Source organism: Rutidosis leptorrhynchoides, chromosome 3, assembly GCF_046630445.1.
Source record: "Rutidosis leptorrhynchoides isolate AG116_Rl617_1_P2 chromosome 3, CSIRO_AGI_Rlap_v1, whole genome shotgun sequence".
NCBI lineage: Eukaryota > Viridiplantae > Streptophyta > Magnoliopsida > Asterales > Asteraceae > Rutidosis > Rutidosis leptorrhynchoides.
The window spans coordinates 49428686-49445279 of NC_092335.1; the positions used below are offsets into that span (position 1 = coordinate 49428686).

General features: G+C 35.0%; 3 protein-coding genes across 26 annotated transcripts; 2 read left to right on the forward strand and 1 right to left on the reverse strand.

Moving 5' to 3' along the window:
- The first annotated feature begins 496 nt into the window (after positions 1 to 496).
- LOC139899630 (mannose-P-dolichol utilization defect 1 protein homolog 2-like) lies at positions 497 to 5321 on the forward strand. 24 transcript variants are annotated; one of them, XM_071882476.1, is made up of 12 exons: positions 497 to 893; positions 1106 to 1125; positions 1282 to 1358; positions 1662 to 1706; positions 1809 to 1877; positions 2301 to 2327; positions 2433 to 2465; positions 3503 to 3559; positions 3647 to 3774; positions 4652 to 4808; positions 4935 to 4983; positions 5062 to 5321. In XM_071882476.1, exons 1-3 carry the CDS (start codon positions 747 to 749, stop codon positions 1355 to 1357), a joined length of 243 nt encoding a protein of 80 aa, XP_071738577.1. In that variant the 5' UTR covers positions 497 to 746; the 3' UTR covers position 1358; positions 1662 to 1706; positions 1809 to 1877; positions 2301 to 2327; positions 2433 to 2465; positions 3503 to 3559; positions 3647 to 3774; positions 4652 to 4808; positions 4935 to 4983; positions 5062 to 5321. The 24 variants fall into 24 exon arrangements, 13 of the variants coding, with proteins under 13 accessions (XP_071738577.1, XP_071738578.1, XP_071738573.1 ...); XM_071882477.1 differs by having other exon boundaries at positions 2433 to 2460; XR_011777617.1 differs by adding an exon at positions 1003 to 1030 and having other exon boundaries at positions 1809 to 2465.
- A 1145-nt stretch (positions 5322 to 6466) lies between these two features.
- Positions 6467 to 7287, reverse strand: LOC139899960 (uncharacterized). Its single transcript, XM_071882781.1, has 2 exons — positions 7277 to 7287; positions 6467 to 7172 (listed from the first exon to the last, which is right to left on the reverse strand). The coding sequence occupies exons 1-2, from the start codon at positions 7285 to 7287 to the stop codon at positions 6467 to 6469; spliced, it is 717 nt and encodes a 238-aa protein (XP_071738882.1).
- A 2653-nt stretch (positions 7288 to 9940) lies between these two features.
- LOC139896079 (uncharacterized) lies at positions 9941 to 13451 on the forward strand. Its single transcript, XM_071878660.1, has 6 exons — positions 9941 to 10717; positions 11501 to 11593; positions 11817 to 11909; positions 12208 to 12279; positions 12746 to 13016; positions 13180 to 13451. Exons 1-4 carry the CDS (start codon positions 10553 to 10555, stop codon positions 12259 to 12261), a joined length of 405 nt encoding a protein of 134 aa, XP_071734761.1. The 5' UTR covers positions 9941 to 10552; the 3' UTR covers positions 12262 to 12279; positions 12746 to 13016; positions 13180 to 13451.
- The last annotated feature ends 3143 nt before the right edge of the window (positions 13452 to 16594 follow it).

The following is a 16594-nucleotide window of genomic DNA, read 5'->3' on the forward strand; positions in this document are numbered from 1 at the left end:
GTTATGCATGAATACAGACTCATTGATCAGGATTTGGAGAAAGCTGGAGTGGGCCAGGTGAGGACTTTGTTTACAGTTTACCTTGTATGAAATACATGCTTGTGTAGTAGGTGTATATTTAATATATTTGAGCTTTTTCCAGTTTCAACTCTAGCCAAATTAGTATTTGATTCCCCTATTTGAGGAGTTAAGTATACGATTTCAACCTCTTCAATTTGTATAGTGGGAGGGACTCGTTAGTGCAACATACTTAACGGATTGTTAGTGACAATTATTGGGAGGGACTAGTTTGGGACATGAAAACCAATTTAAGGATGGGTTTTTGAAGGTTTTGAGGGGTAGGGATGGTTTGGGCTAAATATGAAAAATACAGGGACTATTTGGACATTTTTGTCAAAAATAAAATTGGGTACTCTTTGACTTTGAGTAGCGTACAAACTTCACCAACTAGACAGTTATTGCGCCTTCTCCCATAACTTCTCTCGTAACATCTAACTCACCTCCTTTCTTCATTTTAATACATACTGAGTAACTTTTTATCATCTTTTTTCTTTCATATCTCTCTTCTTATCATCTCATCTCATCTCATCGTTATAATCAAACACGAACCCAAAACCTAATTTCAATTTTCTTTTGATTCCACTTTTATTCCAATAGATCTACAAACCCTAATTTTTATTCTATTTTCACCGAGATTTTGACAATTCCACCGGCGATATCTCAAACAATTAAGTCCGACCTTCAGAATGGTTCAAATGGAGTTCTTGGGAATGGATTTTAGCTGTGTTTTTGGATCGTTAACAGACGGAAAGTTCCCTGAAAAGGATTGTTTACTTCATTTGATTTCTAAACTTTTAGGTTACGCAATCGTTGCTGCCGTTAAAGTACCCCTGGTTAACTCAATTACCTTCAATTGTACATATTTGTTCTTCAATTTTGTTTATAATCTGTGATCATCTATTGTTTATGCCGATGATTGTTTTGGTTGATTTTGGCTGTCAGTAATCAGTTATTACGTTTCTTTCTTCAGGTAATTTTTTCATTTAACGAGGTGTATTTTTCTGTTTCATTTATGTTTCATATGCTCTATTATGGGTGTTTGTAGGTTTATCAGCAAACTAAGAGGTATGATCACCATTTAAGTTTGGACATTTATGTCTTTAATGATGCAAAAAACTACGGAGTAAATGATATGTATTTGTACTGCATACCAAGAACTTACTTTGTACTATACACCAAGTTTGACGAAATGCCTTAATGGGATTTGCTTGAATTTTACAGGCTTGTGTTCTCAAGAGGAGATTACTTTTGTTCATTGTATCTTACAGAGACACTGACTATTGACCGATACAACTAAGGTGAGTTATATAGTTTGCGATTGTTTGGTTAATTGGCTAAGTTTTATTGGATAAGTGTTGGATTTATGAGTAAATAAGGGTTTTATTGATTTAACTCGGTGAAATAACTGGCCGGTGTTTGTTTCTAAAATATAATTAGGGGTTTTCACGTGTTTGTGACTGCTTAATAATTGCAACGGCGATGTATAGAGTTTTATGTTTCATCTTATAGTTTTTGATTGACACTTTCAGTTATTTGTATAAAGGTATACAGTTTATTCTCAGTTTTTATGTCTAGGTTCTTATCAAATATTTATTTTTTAGGCCGAATCACTACTAAAGTGTTGGAAACAGTTATGACACCGTTGGGTAAGAATCCTATTGAATCTGAACCACAAGATAGTGATCAATGAAGATAACGAGCCTTTTGAACTACAAGTTGTGTGTTGACCAACCTCATATATGTTTTAGACTGAAATGAAGCGGTTTACAGCCATGAATGTTGGCATGATGAAGGATGAGAAACTTCTGCATCTCAAGGTGGACTCATAACTCTATCTCATCTCAGTTTATGCAATTCTACCCACAACTTGGTACGACAATAAACGGTCATGGTTTGATAATCCCAACCCTGGTGAAGTTTTCAAGTCTTAATCGAGTTGGGAATTCAGTCAGCAGGCTGATCCGCCAACTTAGTTAAGTTCTAAAGACTCTTTGTAAAAAAATACCCAAAAATAATCTACAAAGGTACAATTCTTGACCTGAAAATCAGCCAGTCAACATGTTTGACCTGTCACGAAGTCGGTCAAAATTTTTGTGATCCGCCAACTAGATGCTTTAAACTCTGTTCTTGATGAGGAAATGGTTGCCGATCCTAAAGTTTTTGTGATGGGCGAATAGGTAATTTTCCCTCTTAAAGATAAAACGTTTATCTCTTTAGTCCACATATTTATTTATTTTTAGGTAGGAGAATACCAAATTGCATACAAGGTTAGATTTCTAAGCTTCTTTTTTTTTTCTTTTCACTTGGCAAATAACATATATTTTTATCTTTATTTTGGTCTCTATAATCAAGTTGTTTTTGCTTTGCTATAGATCACCAAGGGATTATTGGACAAATACGGTGAGGTTTGACAATGATTCTTATTAATTTTCGTATTAATTTACATTCCATAACTATAACTATGTAGTTGGAAACACACTTGCATACATATTTCTGTTTCATGTTGAGCACAAACCAACCCACCAACCTCAATTCGTTGGAGATCACCACCACTTCCACCAGGGCCACTCTCCTCCCTTCGCTTGATCATTTAAAACCGGCCATTACCTTCTTGAACATCGCCAACCACCGTTTCCACCTGCAACCATCGAGCCACCATGATTACTACTTATGTTTTCTGTTTACAACTACTATCATTCGATCACCACCACCATAATAACCACCATCATCTTCAACCGTATATAACCACTACCATCACCATGATTATCACCTCCACCACTTCAAACCACCATAACCGCCATCACTTCGAACCTAAATCCCATCGTTAACTACTACTCGATTGTTCTCTCTCTTTACCTGTCTCTCTCTCTCTACTATTTATGACCGGAAACCATCTCCATCATCTTGTCTACTCATTTCCATGACCACCATGAGCCATCATCACCGTGAATTATTGTTTCTACTACCGTAATTATCTGTTTTTCGGTCCGTCTGTAAACAGCCTCCCATCACCACCTCTCTTTATTTTTTTTTTTCTTTTCTATTCTTACAATCACCTGCAACTAATTTCTTTCAGATGTTATCATGAAAAACTGCTGCGTTTTCGATTCTGTTTCCATCGTGAACCACCCAAACAAATACCCATCATAACCTTCGACTTGTTGTTATCATTACCCATAAACTTCACCAACTAGACAGTTCCATAGTGTAATTGTTATGTCTACTACCACTTAACAGAACATGTAAGTCTTTTTGTCACCGATTTTGATAAATTCTACATGTTGAAGCCATTAAATGTGATGAATGGAAATACTATCCAAGTATTTAACTTACAAGACTTTTTGGGGTCAAAGTTTCCAATATGTGGAGCGAAGAAGATCAAGTTTCTTTGTTAAAAGTTTTGACTATGATTGTGCCTCCTTCACACAAGTATTTTCTGCAGTTCATCTTCTGCATTGACCGAGTACACCAGCCAAAAGGCAACCCCCATATGAGCCAGGTATATACGCAAACTAAATTTTAGCAAAAACTAAATTCTATCAGTTGTTGATATCACTTACAAGTAACTACCATCTTGAAACCGCAGACACACTAAGCGCAAGGAAAAGAAAGAATGACGACGCTTGAAGAAAAAACGAGAAGCATGTAATTTTCTCAGTTACGTAAATGTAACTGTAGAACATGCTATCTAACAAATATGTAGGATCAAATAAGGTTCTCTCTAAACTCTATACTCAATTTTCATTATAGTTTTTGATATATATATATATATATATATATATATATATATATATATATATATATATATATATATATAGGGGCAGGATCAATGGGGAAGCAAAATTATTTTTTTTATTTTTATTTTTTTTTGAATTTTTTTTTCCGGCATCAAGATCACACGAAAATATGAACATTTAGAAGAGACACTTCGTGATGAATGTTATTATTTAGGCGGGAAAACAATCGACAGAAATAACATTAAAGATAATATTGTTCGTGAAGAATATGAACATTTTTTTTTCATGTTTTGTGAAGTAAAATTTAGCCCGATTTAATAAATCCAAAACACCAAACCCTAAACCCTAAACTCTAAACCGTTCGTGTTAAAAACTCAATCTAAATCCTAAATCTAAACCCTAAACCCTAAATTTCTAAACCCTAATATCTAAACCCTATAAACCCTAATATCTAAACCCCAATAGCTAAAACCTCAAAATACGCTCGAAAAACACGATAATTGTTATATATTACTTCTTCGGGCGTTTTCCCGCCAAAATAAAAACATTTATCACAAAGTGTCTCTACTAAATGTTCATATTTTCATCTCATCTATAATGTTCGTGAACAAAGTTTTTTCAAAAAACGAAAAAAAAAAAAAAAAAAAAACTTTTTGCTTCCCCCCGCTTCCCCCCGATTGGTTGCTTCCCTCTTGATCCTACCCTTATATATATATATATATATATATATATATATATATATATATATATATATATATATATATATATATATATATAATATTTGATTGATATCGTTTTTGATGAATTCTGAATAATTTGATATTTGATTAGGGTTTGTTCGTACTTATATCTAGATTGGGACAACTGCTCTGCCAATGATGTAAAACATCTCATATCTCCGACAATACAATTACGCTATTGATGATCATTCGACTTCAAAAACTTAGGGAGTTTTAAACACCTCTGATGAAATAGCAACTACCTGTCCACAAACCAACATTCAATGTACTGGTATGTACATTATGCAGCACAATATAACAAATATGTATAGCTTGAGACATGTATGTACAGGATAACATGTTATTGATTAATGTATACGTTTACATTATTTTTTTTTTTTTACTTTTACTTATGTAGGTTTTGAACAATATCATGATACTTTAGTGGTCCAAATTCATATGCAAAGGTATATGGAGCAAATCCATTGTACTTATTTTGGTATTTCCGTTTGTATAATGATTAAATTAATCAATTCCTTTTGTAGGATATTGATGACCCATACATGTTAACTTTTCTTTTGCGTTTCAATGGTCAACCACGAGTGGATGAAATGACACGTTTCAAGATGAATGATCGGATAACTATGTTCAAGTTCACGTTAAATTTGTACTAAACATACTTTCATATGGAAGTGTGATCATGTAATTGTGTATATGTATTTATATTTTACTGTGTGTTGATTAATAATAGAGGTGCTATAATAAGCGAGTTGGATTGACCACAAACACACTTTTAATAAAATGGAGAAGGATGTTTTGTGCAAAGAAATTCACTTAGTTACAGTTACGGTGACTTTCGACATTTTAATTAAATAGACCCGAAACCCATTTATCATTAACCGGATCCAAATAGCCACTTTCATTAAATAGAAGTAAGATCTTTGTAAGGGCCAATGCCTTGTCTCGTCTCAACTTTTTGTTCAGGAATATATCTTTTTTTTTTTCTTTTCCATCACTTCAATGTATAACTACTTCAAAGTATAACCAATACCGATGTTAAATTTTCAGCCGTATAACATTTTTCCAACCGTAGTGTATTAATGACTTAAAAGTTACAATTACAATTACAAACAAGAGTTTTGTAAGAATTATCATTTGAATTGTTATTTAGGATTTATATGATTGATCTGTATTTCAGTGCGCGTTACATAAATACTTATATAATTGTCAGTAGCGAAGCGCGCACCCCTCAATCTTGTTTACTATCATTATGCATTAACATGTGTTGGAAAGTTTATAACAATACAAATTTCAAAAGTAAACTAAAAGTAATTGAGTCAATATTGAAGCTATAGTAACCTTATCAAATATACTTTTTCTAGAAGCATTCTTCTACATAATAGCATGAATCTAGCCAAATCAATCATTTATACATAATTAGATCTATTGAATTCGCCTTTATAGAGATGTTGTAGAATGATTAATATCTAAACATATAAATTTGAAAAAAATCACCATCTCTATAACAGATAACCAACTTTTTATAATGACTAAGGGCATAAAATTGATTGTAATGTCTCCGGATTTAAACAATGGATGAAAGTATTTAACTAAAATAAATGGGTTAAGATTGGAGTTTTTAAAACTAAATAAAAAGTAACAGCAAAGGATTTTATTTTTACATAAAGTTCTAATACCAAACAATTTATATTTGATGACTTGAAAAGTGTCTATTCATTCATGTAACTAACTAAAAGATTATATATAATTCTCAACCTATTCAATTCGTTCGCTTCTAAAGATTTTATTCTCCAACCACCCCTACATGTACACCATCATTTGAGATGTAACTCAAATTTTCCAAATGACCCACTAAGATCATTGAACGATCGAATTTTTTTTTTTGAACGGCAAAATTTTATTAAAAAAAACTATCAAGGTGCTAGAAAATTACAAAGGGCTTAGAAGCCATGAGTTCCAATTAGAAATCATTTTACTTCTATTTTTTAGCCAATTAAAAAAGTACAATCTAATTAAATCAAACAAAGTACTCCTATTAACTGAAGTGTCGTTGAAGACCACGCAGTTACGATAACGCCATATGACCCAAAGAAAAGTGACCACTGAGAGCAACACCTTCACCTTGGAATCTGAATTCGATGACCAAGCATTGAACCAAGACTCGAATTCATTCCAAGCATTGAATCTTGGCATATTACAACTCAACCAAATCCGAAGCAACCGCCACAAATCAGAAGAACTAGAACACTCGAAGAACACATGTTCCAAGTCTTCACCACTCTCATTACAAATTGAGCAAGCAACAGACGGAATCACAATGCCTTTTATCGCTAGGTTGATCCTGTGAGGTAACCTATCTAAACAAAGCCGCCACAAAAAAATGTTCAATTTCCGTGGAAGAGCTTTTATCCATATGGTAGAAGGTTCAATTGAAGGTAGCTGAATTTTGTCAATATATTGGCGCATAGAGTGAACTGAGAACAACTTATTTGAATCAAGGGACCATTGCCATATATCAGGTTGGTCACGAATCTGCAACAATTGTAATTCCGAAACCAAAGTTGCAAGAGAAGATGTGTTCCTGCTACCTATATCATCCTGAATCCAATCCCACTTCCACTCGGCATTAACCAATCTGTCCGCAATCAACACCTCTTTATTAGATTCTAGATGAAAAAGTCTATTGTATCGCGAAGCCAAAGTAGTATTCCCGATCCATTGGTCAAGCCAAAAACGAACTTTCCTTCCATTTCCCACAACGATACCGTTTCTTTTTTCGTTTCAAATTTTCCAGATTATTTAGATAGGAGTGGTTTGTGGAAACTGTTCGACTGATTTGGTTTCATTGAAAGATCGAATTAATCCACCAACATTAAAATATTGTATTATATATTTTAAAATATGAATATTCTCTAAATCTCGAGCAGCTAGGAGGATCGAACATAGGATATTTATGCAATTGCACCATCTTCATATCGAATACATATGGATAAATACGTTTGTGACAGAATGTAGCTATGTGTATTCGAAAACTTAAAAAACATGATTGTTCATTAATCACAATATAGAATGAGTGGTTGATTAGGACCACATGATACATAAACATTTCGATAATTACGTTTGTTATAGAATGTAACTATGTGTATTCGAAAACTTAATGATATGATTTGGAATACAAATGAGTTTAACTACAACCTCCAATCCTTATATAGGGGATGAAAAGTAAATAAAATGAATATAAAGATAAAGTAGTGGGAAATATAAAAAGTTAGGAGAAATCAAGAGTTAAAAAATGGAAATGAGCTTTGAAGAAACAATAATTAGAATTTTTTGTTACTTAATGAGTAGATGTTTCTTTCATTTTCCATACACTCTGACAACGTTTCATCTGACTATATATCCACCATCATTAACAATAAAACGAATGTAGTTCTTGTGCTTTCATTTACCTACATTTGACAATTTTTTATTTGCATGTTACATGTCGACCATCGTTAGCAACAAAATGTATATATGTAAGAAAAAGAAACAATTATTGAAATTATTTATTTCTTTTGTCTTTTTATCATCTACTACTATCTCACTTGTACTCGCTTTTACACTCTTACATTTTTGTTAGTATTTACTACATTTACCATTTCATTATCTACTACTATCTCTCTTTATATATAGTACTATAAGATTAAGATAAATAATATGTGTATGGTAAGTAAGCTAAATTATATTTTAAAGCCATAAGTGAATCATATTTATAGTTAGATTAGATAGATTAGATTAAATAGATTAGATTAGATTAGATTAGATTAGTTTAGATTAGATAGATAGATTAGATTAGATACGGAGTAAAATTTAATGAGAAAAGAGTAAACAACCCTTAAATCTTATTGTATTAATTTTCAATATCTATGTAAATCGTGTGATTTTCTAGTTTAACTTTATAATTGTCATTTTATACACAACATGCACCACAAATTAGTTGTCACTCAACACCCGTCAAGATAAGAATATATTGTCACATACGAGTTCCGTAGAACCAAAAATACAATGAACAAGATGAACTTGAATAAGATCAAACTCGTATTTTTGGTCCCATGATAACTCATCCTTGAAATATATATTTTTACCATTCGAGTCATTATACCCGTTTATATTTTGATAATGAAATTTGTTGAGTGTCTTTTATGTTTGATTTTGGTGAAGATTGTTGGTAGTTATGTTATGGTGAGAAGTTTGTCTCGATCTCCTATGTGCGAAATCTAAGGGCCTTGTTCCTATGGAGATTCTCCTTGGTCTAATTCCACGCCTTATGACGAAAGGGGAGTCGACGTGGCGTAAAGTGAAGAATGGGGGGAGTAGAGAAAAATTCCCTTATGGTGTATTCCGAAGGTGTAACCTAGGCAACAAAAAAGGGCCGCGATACTTCAACTAGAGGAGCGACCTGTTGATTCACCAAACCCCGACTCAGCGTCACACGTTCACCTTGTCCGAAGGGATCAAGTGCCCAACTACCGACTCCCCCCGGAATTGCGTTATCGGAGCCGAGCTAGGAATGGGCGTTAGTGGACACCCACCTCGGTTAGATAAGCCCACTTTAATACATTAAGAAAAGATGTTCACAGGTAAACACATACAATCTTATCTTGAAAATAATAAAAAAATGTTAGAAAACCCAATTCTTTAAATCTTATCTTATCCAGACCACCACACACAACACATCACACACGATGCGTCGTGCGTGGTGTTTTTTTGTACGATTTGCAGGTAATATTAGCCGTTACTCGGTTAATGAGCGGCGATGCTCGGCAACACGCACGATGTGTGGTGCCTGCTGAGGAGAAAAGAATAGAATTTACGAAAATTTAAGGGCATATAATTTAACAATTTTGTGATTTAGGGGAATTTTAACCTATTTCCCTTTAATTTATGATGTATAAAAGAATTTGCTCGAACAACAAGGAGTTGACGTAGTGGTAGTGACTTGTATTTTCATATGAGAGATCAATGTTTTGACACACACTCGCTGCAAACTTTCTCTTGTTGTTATCCGCTCATCTCAAGGGCCTCGAAAGTTGCATACGTTTTGCGTTCGGGTCTCATCTAAGGGTATTTTATTACACGCAATTCTCGTAACGATTTCTAACCGCCGTTAACAAAATGGATTTCCTCCCTTCCTTCTGTTTGATGGGCCCTTTGATATGTCACTACAAAGATCTTAAGCGTATCTTAATTTTGTAATTGGGCCGGTTAGGGCTTTTTAATCCGGTTTGTTTTTTGCTTTTAAAAAGGAAAAAGAAATAAATACATGTACATACATAAAATAAATAAAAGCTTAGCTTCTATGCCCTCTATTCATTTCCCGTTTACCCCTCTTTCTCTCCTCAAACCCTAACTCACATACCGGAAAATGAGAACGTGTCCGGGTCGACCCAAGACCTGGATCCGGAATATATTTTTGTATTTAAATGGGAGCGGAAAATTTAATTCGCAAATTAATTTCCGATGGATGATTTTTATATTTTCTTCCACGATGATTCGTTTCCAAACGAAAGCAGCAACGTAGCCGGAGCTTCTGGAGTCACCGGAGTGGAGAATGTAAATCCGGTTCAGGTGACCGGATAAGTTCAGGCAAACGATGATTCGTTTCCAAACGAAAGCAGCAACGTAGCCGGAGCTTCTGGAGTCACCGGAGTGGAGAATGTAAATCCGGTTCAGGTGACCGGAGGTTCCGGCGATTTTCCAGCTGTTAATGATGAATCCGCTGCGTTTACTTCAGCTAGTCACGAAGATTTAACTGCTTTTGCATATGAAGTTCAGGCAAACGATGATTCGTTTCCAAACGAAAGCAACAACGTAGCCGGAGCTTCTGGAGTCACCGGAGTGGAGAATGTAAATCCGGTTCAGGTGACCGGAGATTCCGGCGATTTACCAGCTGTATATGATGAATCCGCTGCGTTTACTTCAGCTAGTCACGAAGATTTAACTGCTTTTGCATATGAGGTTCAGGCAATCGGAGAAATGTTAGCGAGTGTTGATACCGACGATTATCCAGCTGATTATGATGAATCACCTCCGTTTACCTCAGCTAGTCTCGAGGATACTAATCCGTATGCACATCAGGTTCACCTTACCGGAGACTTGCCTAGTTTAACATGTACCGGCGAGAGCTCAGCTAGTCATCAGGTATACACAGATGTCCTATGAATTTAACCTAATTATAAAAAACATAATTAGGTCTAGGTATTCTGTCTGTTTGTTAATTGCGAATAACTTCATAATTATGGATCTGTGTTCCTGGATAGGAGTAAATAGGAATCTGACTTTTAATGGAAAGGAGATGTGTTTGTTTATTTCTGTTGTTGTTTATTGATGATATGCTATGCTATAGTGATGTATGTATGCATGTCTAAGTAGTAGCAATATAGCTTAACAACAACATAGAGCAGAACAACTAAGATGCTGTCATTTAGGATTAGCAGTCCAACAAATAAATGAAGCTGAGTTAGTTAAGTCAGGGTCTAGCTTTTAGGTTTTGGAATAGATGTGTTTGTTTATTTGTGATGTTGTTTATCGAGGATATGCTATGCTATAGTGATGTATGTATGCATGTGTATAGCTTAACAACAACATAGAGCAGAACAACTAAGATGCTGTCATTTAGCATTAGCAGTCCAACAAATAAATGAAGCTGAGTTAGTTAAGTCAGGGTCTAGCTTTTAGGTTTTGGAATAGATGTGTTTGTTTATTTGTGATGTTGTTTATTGAGGATATGCTATACTATAGTGATGTATGTATGCATGTGTAAGTAGTAGCAATGTAGCTTAACAACATCATATAGCAAAACAACTAAGATGCTGTCATTTAGCATTAGCAGTCAAAGTTTGACCAAAAAGTCAGATTTCTCAGTAATGATTTCATGTATTTTAACTAAGCTTATAGGCTAATGAAGTCGCCGGTTCTTTTCAGGTTACTGCAGATGCGATAGCGAGTTTTGATGGCAACAAAAATCCCGAGAAGGCAATCATGGGCGAGAGCTCTCACTCACGCTCAGCTAGTCGGGTATGAACATACACATACACATACACATACACACACACATATATAAAGTAGTAGCAATGTAGCTTTTAACAAAAACATACAGGAAAACAACTTAGATGCTGTGATTTAGCAGTCAAAGTTTGACCAGAAAGTCAAAGTTTGACCAAAAAGTCAGATTTCTCAGTAATGATTTCATGTATTTTAACTAAGCTTATAGGCTAATGAAGTCGCCGGTTCTTTTCAGGTTACTGGAGATGTGATAGCGACTTTTGATGGCAACAAAAATCCCGAGAAGACAATCATGGGCGAGAGCTCTCACTCACACTCAACTAGTCGGGTATGAACATACACATACACATACACATATATATTGTAAAAACATAAGTAGGTCTAGGTTTTGGAAGCTAAGAGATGTGTTTGTTTATTTGTGTTGCTGGTTAAGTCAGGGTCTAGACTGAACCGAACAACAAATGGGTTGATCTCGAGTTGGTGTTTGACCTGGAAGTCAAGCTTTGACAAAAAGTCAACGTTTGACCAAAAAGTCAGATTTATAATACATAATATTTAAATATGGAAACTATATCTCGAATTACCTATTACTTGTTTTTACTAATTAAGTTGGTGTTTCTGAACAGGCATGTCTAGGAGAGTTGATGGAGGCACTAAAGCTGAGGGCTCGTCAATGGTAGATTGGAAGACAGTGTCACGTCATGTACATTTCCTGTATTTAGCTATATGTGAATTTCGGTATGCGGTACTTAACGGTACGGTACCGGTATTTACCAGGTTTGGTACCGGTACCGAGAGTGAAAGAGTATATAAGGTTTTACATCTTTATACGTAATAACTATAATTAGAGTGCTCATTGTCATCCATCCATTTTTTATTTATGGTTTTCAAAGAAGCTTATTAGTAAATAAAGTTATGCTTGGCTTCTCTTTAACTGTTATTGTATCATTTGAAAATTTAACTTGAGCTATATATTAATCAGAATATAATGCTATAAGGCTATTAACTAAATTGAATGATTAGGGTAAACCTTATTATAAGTCTTCGATAATGACAATTATGTACCACTTGTTAAACAATTAAAGTAATGCAAAGAAATCAAACTGAATTACGCGAATCAGTAGACCATAAAATTTTGATCATTGCTTCTTGTACGAATATGCAGTTTTCCGGTGCGATGACAGTCTTTAAGGATTGTTTGACTAGTGCTTTTGGAACTGAATCAGTACCAGAAAGTGATGATCTGATTAACAGGGTTCACTTGGCTCTGAACAATTTTATAAGTCCATCTGCTGAAGATATGTTGGTGTCAAGATTCCTAGAAATCGTGAAGGATGTGATAGATGGTGATTCGGTTCCAGTTCAGGTAGCACAACATGTGGAGTTTCAACCAATATTCCGGGATATTCATATTGATCAAGTCCATGCTGATCAGGTATTTTTCTATAGATATGTTTACACACACACACGCGTACGTACGTACGTATATGTCTATACATACATACATACATATACATACATACATATACATACATATACATGCATACATACATAAAGGAACATCCGTCAATCTCTCCTAAAAATTAAATTTTAAGCAGGTTGACCCGCAGACTAGGAGAATTGAATTTTTGGAGGCTGAGAACGCTTGGTTGACTGCTGAGAATGCTAGGTTGACTACTGAATTTGCGGATGCGGATTTGGATCTTCAATGGTATGTTGAAGAGGTGCAGAGGTTATATGCTATTAATGCGCGCCGTTAGATCTTTTTTGTACATCATCTAAACCATACAAATTTTAACTCGATTACTTGAGAGGGTTGAACTAACAATGATCACGTGGCTTTACTTGCCATTTTTGGTTCTTGTTATGTACTGGCTTTGTTTTAATCTTGCGGTTTTGTGAACCCCACCTCCCTGTAATGCACATTTACATTTCTTTCGCTTACCCTAATTTTTTTCTTTCTTCGATTTGGCTCACGGGTGATCGGTTCGTCTCTTTTTAAAACATAAAAAATATTAGTAAAATTTTGGTGATGTGGGCCTAGATTTATTTTATTATTTACAATCTAATCAACTTTGTATTTAATTTATACTCTTGGAGCTCTGAGTACTCTTTCTTTGGGCTCTGTTTCCTTCTCAGAGCTGAGAGTTGTTTAATATAATTGCCTTCCAAAAGTAAATTTTTATTTTTATTTTTTATTTTTTTTTAATACAAATAACGGAGTACTTTGACTTTTCATATTGGATTTCGATGAGAACCGTTCCAACATACTATCCCATATTCACCAATGCCGTGCTTATGTCATTTCTTAATAATATGGAACATCACTTGAAACTTATTCGGGTATCAACAACATCAACATCAACAATTTTGAATCGAGTAGTGAAGTTACTTTCAGATTGTAGTATTTTCAATCAACTATTCTGTTCAAGTTGCACGAATTCTGCTAACGGACAAGACAAACGGATTGTAAGGAATAAAGTGAAAAAAGGTCAAAGTGCACAGGGAGGGCGAAATACCAAGGCATGTGTATGAGTAGAAGCTATTAATACACAAAGTATTTTTGTACCTACATCACAAGATGCAAATATAAGACCAAACATAGTATGGTGGGGTTCGACCGATCGCAAGATTAAAACAAAGCCAACACAAAAGATGAACCAAATCGCTATCACCAACTTATGGTAGCGACCTGCGAGTAGAAACTTGACGATGTAGAAATAAATAATTAAAACAAAAAGGAAAAGAAAGGAACAGATAATTGGGGTCGGAATAAGATTTTAGCTTCGTGGGAGGCTTGAGAGAGCATCAAGAGGTTTGTAGAAAAAAACAAGTAACCACGTGTGAGTTCCATATCGAGCTGAACCGTGATTAGCAATAGATATGAGTTGTAACAAACAAAAATGATCAACTAAACACGTGATCAACGATAGTTCAACCTGCGAATCTTTCTTGAATGTAACACTTTGTGCTGCATGATACAGATTGAGATACAGGTTGTATTGTGTTAAACTATGATGACAAACTCAAGCGATATGCCAAGAATTCTGCTATTTGGTTTAAGATTTTCTTAAATGCCGGTTAGAAGATTAAGATTCTTATCAGTTATTTTTGTAGACTTTAGTCATGTATGTACCAAGAAGTATTTGTTGTATACCATATGAAAAGGTGAAGATATACACATTGTAAATAGTTTAACCTTTGTATGAAAATATCCCGTCTTGGTAATTTGGTATAAACATTAGAAATTCCGTTTAGTTCCATTTCGGCAATATGGAGGTGTTATGCTAGTTTCTTTACCTTGATTCCAAAGAAAAAAGTTCCAATGAGCTTAAATGAATATCGTCCCATTAGTCTTCTCGGAAGCTTATACAAGATTATATCCAAAATACTCTCAAAGAGACTCCAAAGAGTTATTCATAAAATCATAAGTTTTGAGCAAAGCGCTTTCATGAAAGGAAGATATATTTTAGATAGTATTCTCGTGGCAAATGAATTGATCGATGAGGTGAAAAGACATAAGAAAAAATGTATGATCTTCAAAGCGGATTTTGAAAAGGCTTTCGATAGCATTAATTGGGATTACTTGCTTAAAGTTCTTGAGAAAATGGGTTTTGGTATAAAGTGGCAGAGTTGGATCAAAGCATGTATATCGTCGGCTACGGTGTCAGTTTTAGTTAATGGGTGCCAACCGAAGAATTCCCGCTCCATAGAGGTATTCGACAAGGCGATCCACTCTCCCCTTGTTTGTTTATCATAGCGGCGGAAGGACTAAACGCTTTGATCAAGAGGGCGTTACATGTTAACCTATTCAAAGGAATTAATGTGGGAAAAGACGAAATAATCATGTCTCATCTACAATACGCCGACGACACCATACTTTTTGGGGAATGGAGTAAACGAAACATAGGCAATATCTTTAAAGTGCTCAAATGTTTCGAAATCTTCTCAGGATTAAAAGTGAATTTTTCAACGAGTTGTCTTTACGGTATCGGTGTTCAAATGTCGGTTGTAGAAAATATGGCAAGAAGTTGTGGTTGTCAAGTAGGAAGCATGCCATTCTAATACCTCGGGTTGCCAATTGGTAAACGGATGAGCAATATTCGCGATTGGGAACCGTACATAGAAAAGTTTAATTCAAGACTAGGGGATTGGAAAGCAAAATCGATGTCATTCGGTGGCCGACTTATCTTTGTCAAATCGGTACTTAGTAGCTTACCATTGTACGCCGTCTCCCTATTCCGTGCACCATCATGCGTCATCAACAAGCTCGAGGGTTTGCGTCGTTTATTCTTTTGGAGCGGGTCGGGAGATACTTAAAAAATTTCGTGGGTAAAATAAGAAAACATTCTTCTTCCATACAAAGATGGAGGCCTCAACATCGGATCTCTCAAAGCCAAAAACTTGGCTTTGTTGGGAAAATGGTGGTGGCGCTTCCATACCAAAAAGAATGCTCTTTGGGTTCGGGTTATAACAAGCATATATGGGCGGATCGGCGGTTTGGGTTCACACGTTATTAATCATGGAACGTGAATGGGGGTGGTTTGGAAAAACATTTGCAAAGTCGGATCATACATTGACAATCTTGATATATAGTTTACTAATTCTTTTGTGGAGAATATTTGTAAAGGAGATGATACACTTTTTTGGTTGGACAAATGGTTGAATAACGACATACTTGGTAAAAGATTTAGTAGATTGTATAGGCTCGAAACAGATTGTGGGGTACTAGTTTCAAGCAGGCTTCGCAGGGAGGGTCAAGATACTGTTTTGGTTTGGAGTTGGCATCGAGAACCGAGAACACGCACTGAATTTAACAACTCATTCAACTTCTCAACAGTTTTACATTTGCAACTGGTAACAAGGACACATGGTCTTGGAGTCTACAATCAAAATGGAGAGTTTTCTACTATTATGCTTTCCACTATCCTAGATTCTAAGATATTGGTAAGACCGGATGTACCAAAAGTAACTGCGAGATTAAGAATGCTTTCACAAAAATTTGAACTTTTC

Bases quoted from the DNA above. Each gene is read 5' to 3' on its own strand.
- LOC139896079 (XM_071878660.1), top strand. From the start codon at position 10,553: ATGTTAGCGAGTGTTGATACCGACGATTATCCAGCTGATTATGATGAA. The intron at 10,718-11,500 runs GTATACACAGAT...GGTTCTTTTCAG, and splicing joins AGAGCTCAGCTAGTCATCAG to GTTACTGCAGATGCGATAGC. The intron at 11,594-11,816 runs GTATGAACATAC...GGTTCTTTTCAG, and splicing joins ACTCACGCTCAGCTAGTCGG to GTTACTGGAGATGTGATAGC.
- LOC139899630 (XM_071882473.1), top strand. From the start codon at position 747: ATGGTTCAAATGGAGTTCTTGGGAATGGATTTTAGCTGTGTTTTTGGA. The intron at 894-1,105 runs GTTAACTCAATT...GGGTGTTTGTAG, and splicing joins CTGCCGTTAAAGTACCCCTG to GTTTATCAGCAAACTAAGAG. The intron at 1,126-1,281 runs GTATGATCACCA...TGAATTTTACAG, and splicing joins GTTTATCAGCAAACTAAGAG to GCTTGTGTTCTCAAGAGGAG.